The sequence below is a fragment of the Papio anubis genome, chromosome 18, assembly GCF_008728515.1.
Source record: "Papio anubis isolate 15944 chromosome 18, Panubis1.0, whole genome shotgun sequence".
NCBI lineage: Eukaryota > Metazoa > Chordata > Mammalia > Primates > Cercopithecidae > Papio > Papio anubis.
Genome location: NC_044993.1, coordinates 22,958,966 through 22,969,742, shown reverse-complemented (window position 1 = coordinate 22,969,742; position 10,777 = coordinate 22,958,966). Strand labels below are relative to the sequence as shown.

Below are 10,777 nucleotides of genomic sequence, written 5' to 3'. Positions count from 1 at the left end.
CTCCAGCCTGGGTGAAAAAGCAAATATCTTTTTCAAGAGAAAAGAGCCAAAGAGCTGTGGTGTCCCTCACGCTATTTACTTCATCCTGGGCAAAGGTACAACTTGGTTTCCAGGGCAAAGGTGACGGCTCTGTGTGCCCGCCAGGCTTCTCCCGGCCCTTATCAGAAGCTCCAGGATTGTTTCCGCCTTTGGTCCTGTTACCTGAAACTCTCCTAAGTCTATAATATGACTGTCTCTCCCAACCCTTTCCTAATTTAATCTGCCCAGGTGGAGTCCATACTCCCTCTGCCCCATGGTGCACTCCTGCAGGGCTTCCTCCCGTGCCTGCCCTTGACCACATTCTAGAATTCACCAAGAGCCCAGCAGGAAGATTTGCCCGGCCTCACAGATGGCTACCTTTTAAAATATTTTTGGCCAAGCACAGTGGCTCACACCTGTTATCCCACACTTTGAGAGGCAGAGATGGGAGGATCACTTAAGGCTAAGAGTTAGAGACCAGCTTGGGCTACAAGACTTGTCTCTACCAAAAAAAAAAAAAAAAAAAAAAAAAAAAGAGGCATAGTGGCACACACCTGTACTCCCAGCTACTCAGGAGGCTGAGGTGGGAGGATCTCAAGCCCAGGAGGTGGAGGCTGCTGTGAGCTGTAATTGCACCACTACACTCCAGCCTGGGCAACACATGGAGACCACGTCTGGAAAAAAAATATATATATATATATATGCACACACACACACACACACACACACAGAGGAAATTTTGGGTTGGAACCACATTCAGGAAAAATTATTGACAAGGCATAGGGTACAGGTGATATGTGCCATCCTCTTTGGTCCCAACCAGTCTTGGCTTCTTCTCAGGGGCCATCAAAGTCCCCATGGCACCACACACAGTGCCCAGAAGTTTACACAAGAACAGATGTGTGCACTTGTCCTTGATTTTAATCTCAACAGTCATAAATTCACCCATTTTTGGGGCCAGGCTTTTCCACTTTCAAACACAAGGGGTGGCCTCCACACACCCCTACATGGTAGAGCTTCTTCATACTGATTAATGGAAGGGCTTCTCAAGGATGAAGCAAGTAATGAATCTCTTTATTACATGAGTTGATGTAACAGGTCTCTAACCAGGGACATTTCAGCAGGTGATGTCCTTTGCTGTAACAACCATCAGGCATCAGTGGCCACAGGGAATTACCTGGATAGACATCCCCTCCAGCAAGGAATTGTGTGCAGGAGCGTGTTACTGGGGAGAGGAGTGGGCCTTTTCACTTGGAGACATTGTTAAAATGTCCTGTCTGGTGCCTGTAAATGTCTACTGAGCCCGGCCTCACCCACACCAGGTGGCATCAAACATATTGATCCATGTTAAACTGACAGGTGTAGGGTGGCATTAGCTCCCTAAAGCTGTTTTGTTTTTTGACTTTTTTTTTTTTTCTTGAGACAGGGTCTGACTCTGTTGCTCAGGCTTGAGTGCAGTGGTGCCATCTCAAATTACTGCAACCTCTGCTTCCCAGGTCCAAGCGATTCTCATGCCTCAGCCTCCCAAATAGCTGGGTCTGCAGGAATGCGCCACCACACCCAGCTAATTTTTTTATCTTTTGGTAGAGATGGGGTTTCACCATGTTGGCCAAGTTGGTCTTGAACTCCTAACCTCAAGTGATCCACCCGCCTCAGCCTCCAAAAGTGCTGGGATTACAGACATCAGCCACCACGCCTGGCCTGTGTTTTGACTTTTTATTATGGAAATGGGCTCAGATTTCTCAAATCCTACAGAAGCAGAACCTGAGATTCCAAAAGGGAAGGTGCCAGGCAGGTGGGAGCTGGTGGGAATAACTGCAGCAGGTGAACCTCCATGAGGCACAGAGAGGGTCAAGGCTACTCGAGGGCTGCACAGCACAAAGGGATGAGCCAAGTCTGAGGTAGAAAGAGTAGTATAACAAATCCAACATACCCATTGTCCAGCTTCAGCAATGATAAAAATCTTGTTTTTGTTTCTGTTTTAAATCAGCTTTCTCAGGTTGAATATAACCGGTGTTTACTGGAAGGCCACCTCTCCCTTGCACCATTATTTGAAGCAAATCCCAGACATCATATCATCTGTAAATTTGTCATTATGTCCTATTAAAAGAAAAGAAACATATGTATGTATGTGTGTGTTTCCACAACATAATATGTTCTCAATTTAATCAAATATATAGTCAAACGTTCCTTCATATTTATAATTTAAAAAATCAGGATTCAAATAAAGTACATATTTTGCAAATTGATAGATGATCTATCTATCTTTCTTTCTTTCTTTCTTTCTTTCTTTCTTTCTTTCTTTCTTTCTTTCTTTCTCTCTCTCTCTCTTTCTTTCTTTCTTTTTCCTTTCTTTCTTTCTTGTTTTTTGAGATGGAGTCTCACTCTGTTGCCCAGGCTCACTGCAAACTCCACCTCCCAGCTTAAAGGGATCCTCATGCCTCACCTTCCGAAGTAGCTGGAATTACAGGCACATGCCACAACACCTGACTAATTTTTGTATTTTTAATAGAGACAGGATTTCACCATGTTGACCAGGCTGGTTTCGAACTCCTGACCTCAGGTGATCCACCCACCTCGACCTCCCAAAGTGCTGGGATTATAGGCATGAGCCTCCATGCCTGGCCAATTCTCTTGGCTTTATACTTAAGAGTGGAATTTTTGGATTACATGGCAACTCCATGTTTAATCCCCTGAAAAACTGCCAGACTGTTTTCCAAAGCAGCTACACGATTTTACCTTCCTACCGGCAATGTATGAAAGTTCCAAGTTTTCCACATCCTTACCAACACTTATTATCATATGTCATTTTTATGTGTTTCTTGAAGCTCTTTCAGTCTTCAGATTTACCCTCTGCCTCTCTTTTATGTTCTTTCTAAATTTTGTTGCATGTTGAAGAAACCAGTTTATTTGTTCTGGAGAGGATCCCACCATTTAGGTTTTGCTGATTGCATCCCAGTGGTGTCTTGTAACTGTTCTTCTGTCCCTTGTCCACCGTGTAAACTTGTATTTATATTCTAGAGGCATAAGATTTGGGTTTTAGGTTTTATTTTGTTTTGTTGTTTGGAGGACTACTTCACATGTGGTGCTGTGTACTTCTGATACAAAATATGTAACGTCTGATTGTCTTGCTTTTTGTGATACCACAAAATGAGTGGTTGACATCACAGTGAGAATTCAATGTGCATTTCTCTTACTATGAATGAGGTAACGCTCTCTTTATTTGAGAGAGACTGATTTGTATTGCTTATTCTAAACATATTCTTATACTACTTTGTTTTTGCGTGGCTGGCATATTCTTTGTTTGTAGAAATTCTTTATCTATTAAGAGGACTGACATTCTCTGTTAGGTGATTTTCAGTCACTTCCTCCCTCCGTGATCCCCACAGCAGATAGGCTGTTTTTTGTTTGTTTGTTTGTTTTTGTTTTTGTTTTGAGACAGGTTCTCACTCTGTCACCCAGGATGGAGTGCAGTGATGTGATCATGGCTCACTGTAGCCTCAACCTCCCAAGCTTAAGAAATCCTCCCACCTCAGCCTGCCAAGTAGCTGGGACTACAGGCATGTGCCACCACACACAGCTAATTTATTTTCTTCATTTTTTTGCAGAGATAGAGTCCCACTAGAGTCCCCTGTCAGCCTCTCCTGTGCTTTTTATGTCCCAGCCACAGCCACACTTCTCTCTTTGTAGCTCTTTTCACCAACATCACTCATGGTTTTGGGATGCTTTTATATGTCATTTTGTCACTCTTGGAAGAAGGCTGATGACTGAGACAGGGAAACATGCCTGCTCAATTCACCATCATTCCACTGTCACAAGACTCTGCACATAGTAGTTGAAAGTGGACACTTAGTCCTAACAAGTGGTATGACTTTGCTTTTGAGTGTCTTAGGGTCAAATGATGGTGCCAGGTCTCTCATGAGCCTCAGCCTTGTGGGATGGAGACAGGCCCAGGAGGCAGGAGGGGAAGTGGACACAGCAGGCAGGAAGCCTGCAAAGCCTGTGCTGCTTTGAGACTAGATCTCGAGCTGAGCTGAGGTAAGGTTGGGAGGCAGCACACCACAGTATGGGAGGGTGGCAGCTTGATTGGTCAAACCCAACCCAGATAGTCTGTCCCCTGCTGGGGGCCAGGGATTCTCAAGGTCCCATCCGACACACACACGGCCAGGTGCTGGGGAAGTTCTTGTCCATGCTGAAGGCTGCCGATACTGGGTCCATACTTTCCTGGGAATTCTCACAAGCTCAAATTTCAGTGTCCATGCATTTCAAACCCCTGTTTCCCCTGGAATCTCGGAGCAGAGAGATGGAACCACCCATCCGCCATAAGCTCTCTCCTCCCAGGGGTCCAGGAACTCAATGCCCTGGGGCAGGGATGGGGTGCTTGAGTCATGAATAGAATCATGCATCACTCAAACCCCCAGCTGGGTTTTCCTTCTGAGTTTTGGGTGATCCCCCTGCATTTTTCCTTAATGAGTATGCTGAGGCTCAGAGAGGCCAATGTTAAATCTCTCAGACTCTGTCAAGGGCTGGCACTGGGAGGCCACCTGGTGCGCTTAAAGGGTGGGCAGAGACAGATCTCCCAGATTCTGGCAGTGCTAAGCTTTCTGCCACCAGGGCAGGTGTCTCTGGGAAAGTTTCATGTAGGCCTATGAACTTTGTAGTATTTCCCTAACTCTAGAAAAGGGAGTGCTGCATATTGAAGAGGAAGCAGTAGGGTAGGCCTTGGGGACTTGCACTCATACAATACTAAATTATTCCACCAGGACATTGAAGCTAAGACGTGGCATTTTTCCAACTGGTGCTGGGAATGATGAGTTTTTGAGAGTTTGGACTTGGGATGAGGGACATCCCACTGCCCTTCTAGTGAGAAATTAACATCCATTCACTCATGTAGCACACATGTGTGGGCTAGTCCCCCATCCCAGGCCTAAGGGGGTACAGCGAGATAGTGGTGAATGTCAACACATGCAGCCAATGGTTCTCAGAGAAACCCCTTATGGTCAAGGCTTCAAAATGTGGGAGTGAATGATACCCAAGGTCCGGCCCGAGACCTCCCTGGAAGTCCAAGCTCCATCCCAGCTTCCTCTCCCAGAAGTCAGGCCTGGGAAACTTGTGTGGGAAGGGATTTGAGAGGATCATGTGTGTGGTGGGTGATGTGAGGTAGCTTGAGGTGGTTGGGGGCACATCTTAAACTTGTGGTCTGGTTTTGGCCGCGATGTGTCATGACTCACTGATTGTTGGTTTTGGTTACCAGGTGTCTTCAGGACCTCACCATAACAGATTCAGAGTGTTCAGAGCTGGTCAATGCGAGACTCATCCTTCTGCTCCCATGTCCGAGGACTGCCTGTACCTCAGCATCTACACGCCGGGCTCTGGCCAGCCACAGAAGGCCTCTGAATCCTGCCAGTAGGTACTGACCACAGTTCACTGGGGGTTGGAGGACAGTTCTTCTGCAAGTAGGTAGAAAGGACAATATTAGCACAGGCCCTGTCAGTGAGGACTCCTGTGCCAGTGCTTCTCACTCCTCCTGATGGGCCTGGGAAATTCTCCTACCCAGGCTGGGCAGCTGACCCCCGGGTATGAGGTCACAGAGTTCTGGCTGCTCCCAGAGGTCAAAGGCTGTGGTTCTGGGCTGGACCCAGGACTCACCCAGCCAACTCATGCCCAGGAGACTGCAAATTCTGGCGCCTGCTGGCTGCACCTGAGGCATCTTCTGGGCAAGAATCCCAGCCATGGATATCTGCTGGGCCTTGGTGAGAATGGGCACACACAAAAGTCTTTTTGAGACGAGTCTCACTCTGTTGCCCAGGCTGGAGGGCAGCACCTGGGCTCACTCGTGGGGCTCCGCCTCAAGGTTCATGCCATTCTCCTGCCTTCAGCCTGAGGTAGCTGACCAGGCGCTGGTCACTGCCAAGGCCACTTTTTGGCTTTTTAGAGACAGGGTTTCACCGTGTAAGGTTAGCTTAGGAAAGGTCTTTGATCTACTGATTCAGGATCCTGCCTGCCTGCCTCCAAAGTGCTGGGATTATGGTGTGGCCACTTGTCTGGCCAAAAACTTTTGTTAGAGATGGTATCATGCTCTGTTGCACAGGCTAGAATGCAGTGGCATGAACATAGGTCTCTATAACCTCGAATTCCAGGGTGATCCTCCCACCTCAACCTACCGAGTAGCTGGGACTGCAGGCCTATGCCACCATGCCTGGCTAATTTTTAAAACATTTTCTGTTGAAAGGGGGTCTCACTATGTGGTTCAGGCTAAGGACATTTTTATTACGTTCATGTGGAGCCGCTCAGATGCTCTTTTCTTTTCCACTTTCTCGTGAGTTTAGCGATGAAACCAGTTTGACAGGGGCTATCTTCCTGATAGATCTTGGATGCTTAACAATTGGCCCATGTAATGAACTTGTGCTGGAGTTCTAATGGGGAGGGTAGGTTAGAGCAAAGCACTGCATATCTAGGTAGCGGCCCCGGCGTAAATTGAAGCAATAATAACGTGGCATGCCTTGATTTCCAGTGATGGTGTGATCCACGGTGGTGTCGGCATTGGCATGGCTTCCATGTGTGATGGTTCCATGCTGGCCGCCTTTGAGGACGTGGTGGTGGTCACTATCCAGTACCGCCTGGGTGTTCTGGGCTTCTTCAGGTGAGACTAGCTGGCTGGGCAAGGAGGCTGAAATGGGCCAGGACAGCCTCCCAGGACCGTCTGCTACTTCTCAAAGCAGCCTGGAGACAAAGGAGAACCTGCAACTGGGCGGCCTGGGACCAATTTTTGGCCGTGACTACGCTGGGTCCAGCAGGAATATACCGCCACTGGAGGCAACCAATCAGGTCACCTTATTTTTGTATTTTAGTCTGGCGGTGGGTAACGAAAAAGGTTCACTTGTTGTGTCCCTCAAGTGTCCTGCCATCCCTTCATGGGGCCACTACAGAGGCAAGGGTGGCCCCTGCTGCCTCACCATTGCCAGCTCTGAATATTCCATCGTGAGTGCCTCCTTGAACAGAGGCTCAGGGCCTGTTTACCTCCTCATACCCCCAGAGCTTCCCTGGTCTGTTAACCAGGGATGACAAGAGCCATTCAGGAGCAGGCACCAGGAGCTGCCGCCTACCTTGGAATTGCTGGGGGGCTCCAGGGTCAGAATGCACATCCCTGAGCATACGGCAGAGGCCAAGTTTGCCCTGCCTCTCTGTGCAAAGCGTCACCTGATCCCCATCATGAGTAGGAGAACCAGACATTCACGCTGATGGATGTCCCCTCTATATCGTGTTTTACTTCTGAGCTGGAAACAGTGTCAATGCAGAATTCAGGTAAGGAAGTACCCCTGTGAGATTGGGTGCCCCTGCCCCTGCCAGGGCCTTGGAAAACTCCTGTCCTCTACCTGAAGGATGAGCCAGCCCCTGCCTGGTCCCTGTGCAGGTGGTGGCCAACCTGTCAGCCTGTGACCAAGCTGACTCTGAGGCCCTGGAGAACTGCCTGCGGGGCAAGAGTAAAGAGGAGATTCTTGCAATTAACAAGGTCGGTCTAAACAGATGTGGGTGTAGAGGAAGGGGTGCAATAGGCATGGGGCTGGCAGGCCTGCATGGCCCTCATATCCCCTGGGCACATTATCTCATTTGCATGCCTGGGTGTCATAGCCCTGTGGGGACTGAATGTCGGTGCATGCTGAGCCAAACATTGGTCTCCTGGGGTGGATATGAGCATCCGATGAATCGGCGAAGTTTTAGCGGCACTCAGGAATTGGAAGATGTCTGGGACCTGACCTTGTTCCCTGACCTTGCATTTCCCCTCAGCCTTTCAAGACGATCCCTGAAGTGGTGGATGGGGTCTTCCTGCCCAGGCATCCCAAGGAGCTGCTGGCCTCTGCCGACTTTCAACCTGTCCCCAGCATCATTGGTGTTAACAGTGATGAATTCGGCTGGATCATCCCCAAAGTGAGGGCTCCACCCAAGCCCTCAAGTACTTAAATTCTATCGGGCAGTGGGAGTGCTCTAGGCTTCTGCAGTTCCAGGCTCATCCCATCCCCAACTACAGACTCTCTCTTGGGCCACACCTTGGTGGTCATGGGTATCATGCAGATACTCAGAAGGAAATGGACAGAGAGGCCTTCCAGGCTGTTCTGCAGAAAATGTTAACGCTGATGGTAAGGCTCCTGGGGTCCCTCGCCAATGGAGAGGGGCTCCTCTCCTGTCCTGAGGCAGAGGAAATTCAACCCCCAGATACCCTTCTGCTCATGGAGGACTCCCCATGAGCTAGGGCAGCCCGAGTGTGTGTGTGCTTGGGGGTGGGGGCTGCCTTCTGAGCTCACCTTTGCCCCCCCTTCCAGTTCCATCTCACGGTCCGTCTCCCCAAGCCCGAGGCCACCTCCTCCCTGCCCCTGACATCCAGCCTAACCTGCCTCTTCCTGATCCACCTGGGGTAGATGTTGCCGCCTACATTTGGTGACCTGCTGATGGAGGAGGGTTGGGGACAATGGGGAGCCCCAGAGCCTCCAAGCCCAGTTGCAGGAGATGGCAGATTCTATGTGTGCCTGTGATCCCCACTCCAAGTAGCATACATTTTCAGCTGGAGAGCATTTGGCCCCAGGCCTGACTGGCAGGGGTACAGCTCAGGGCTGTGGGTCCCAGGTGAGACCTGCTGCTATCCGGGTCCCCACTCATGTTTATTGGGCTCATGTACTTCTGAGTCCATCACTGCAGTAAATCCTCATGGCTAGTCCAAGAGACAGACATTTCCCCGTTTCACAGATGAGGAAATTGAAGGTAGGGACCTTCAGTGACTTGCCCAAGATGATACAGCTAAGAAGTCCAAGGCCATGATTTATCCCGTCTCTTCCTCTGCTCCTGCCCCAGCCTGGGGCTCCACACCCCACTGTCCAGATTCCAGCCAGCATTGGACCTGGGTATCTTATCCCCATGGGTGAGGCAAGAAGGCTTCAGGGGAGGGGCCACTATGTCACGGGCTGTCCACCCAACGGGTTCCCGGGCCCCTGTGTACTTCTATGAGTTCCAGCATCAGCCTCTAGCTGGGCTGGTGAATATTAGCCGCCGACGTGGAAGGCAGACCATGGTGATGAGATTCCTTTTGTTTTCGGAAATTCTTCTGGGGGCAACTACATATGGTCTTATATTCTTTTCCCGGGAGGTGGGCTGGGTCCCTGGCTGGGTCCCTGAGGGGTGATTAATTGTCCTCACTGCCCAGATAAGGAAACTGAGGCTCAGAGACAGGATGAGATTAGGTGTCCAAGATGTTACAGCTCCAAAGGCTGTGTCAGGATTAGAATTCATGACTCTTCAGACTGTGGCCTGTGCTCCCTCCGTCCCTCCCCACACTTGGGTGTCTGCCTGGTGCAGAGCAGATGTTTCAAGGACATGTTTGTTTCTTCAATGACTGCCAGTGACAGAAGGGAGAAGGGGCCTTCAGGGCCAGGAAGGATGGAGTCAGCCAGAGCCTGGGCTAAGGGGAAAGTTTGGAAAAGGGGAGGACTGGCTTCTGAGGGCAGGTGGAAAAGGTAGAGAATGGGACTGGTGGGGACTAAGGGCTGGGGGGCCATGGACAAGCTCCACCTGGAATGCTGAGGGCCATCCTGACTAAGACACATGTCCCCTTCCTCTCTGCAGTTAAATTCACTGAGGAGGAGGAGCGGCTAAGCAGGAAGACTACATGAAGCACAATAACTTGCTTCCTAAACGGTGAGAGGGGCACTCTGCCCTCAGCCTCCCCCGGGTTGGGGGGCTTGTGCCCATCCAGCAATCTCCCTAGTCTGGGGTGACCTCATGAGCACTCCCACATCCCTAATCACATGATAGCGCCTTCCCCAGCCGCGGGACCCCTTGGACAGGGTGGGGGGCCGGCAGTGGACACGCTCCATCTCTCCGCTCTACCTGGAGGGTGGGCACCAGTGCTGTGCCACCGTCAGGGTCTCCCTCTCAGAGAGAGGGACACATCAGAGCCGACTGCCTCGCCCCCACTGGAGCTGACACTAGCTGGAGGGAATTTGTTTCCTGTTTCTGGAAGCCTCCCCGCTTCTACCCCAAGCCCACCTGGCCTGCTTGGCTGCCTTGCCTGACCAGAGTCAGGGTGCTCAGGTCTGGGCTCCAGGGGCTCAGAATGACCCTCGTATCGCCCTGCTGGGACGGCATGTCTACAGGAACCCCAACGGCAGGGTTCGCCACACCGGGTCAGCCGTTCAGACCAGGAGGAGGCTGGGTCACACCTGCAGCCGAATCCCACAGCCTGGTAGGCCGGGGCTCCATGCCCACAGGTTCCAGTTCTGGACCCATCGGCCAGTTCCCCAGAAGATCCAGAGAGCTCGGATAGAGCCTGAAGAGAAACACACAGAGCTGCAGTTCCTGCAGGGGGTGGCCTGCTTACAGGCAGCAGCCTGCTGTACCACACACACCCACTGAGGAGAAAGAAGTTGATTCCTTCATTCACTTAGCCATTCATTCATTCTTCTGTCCATGCATTCAGAAAGCATTTATTAAGAACTTACTCAGGCATGATGACTCATACCTGTAATCCCAGCTATTGGGGAGGCCGAGATGGGAGGATGGCTTGAGGCCAGAAGTTTGAGACCACCCAGGGCAACACAGTGAGACCCCTTCTCAAAAAAGAGAGAGAGAGAGGGAGCGATTAGAAACTAACTAGGAAAGTTTTGAGCTTCAAGTCAGTGACAAGTAAAATAGATTTCTAACAAACAAAGAAAACAAAATATAAGGAGAAAAAAAAACATGAGAAAAATAAAAATAAGAGAATAACAGG

General features: G+C 50.2%; 1 protein-coding gene across 1 annotated transcript in view; it reads left to right on the top strand.

Moving 5' to 3' along the window:
* Positions 1-10,422, top strand: part of CES2 (carboxylesterase 2) — a 16,563-nt gene extending 6,141 nt beyond the window's left edge. Inside the window, 13 exon segments of the mRNA XM_031657975.1 lie at positions 5,273-5,327; positions 5,330-5,397; positions 6,533-6,661; positions 6,870-6,999; positions 7,239-7,323; positions 7,407-7,531; positions 7,807-7,972; positions 8,092-8,156; positions 8,436-8,473; positions 8,475-8,526; positions 8,816-9,082; positions 9,823-9,904; positions 10,052-10,422. Coding sequence (XP_031513835.1) covers positions 5,273-5,327; positions 5,330-5,397; positions 6,533-6,661; positions 6,870-6,999; positions 7,239-7,323; positions 7,407-7,531; positions 7,807-7,972; positions 8,092-8,156; positions 8,436-8,473; positions 8,475-8,526; positions 8,816-9,082; positions 9,823-9,904; positions 10,052-10,422 — 1,633 coding nt within the window.
* Positions 10,423-10,777: the final 355 nt, after the last annotated feature.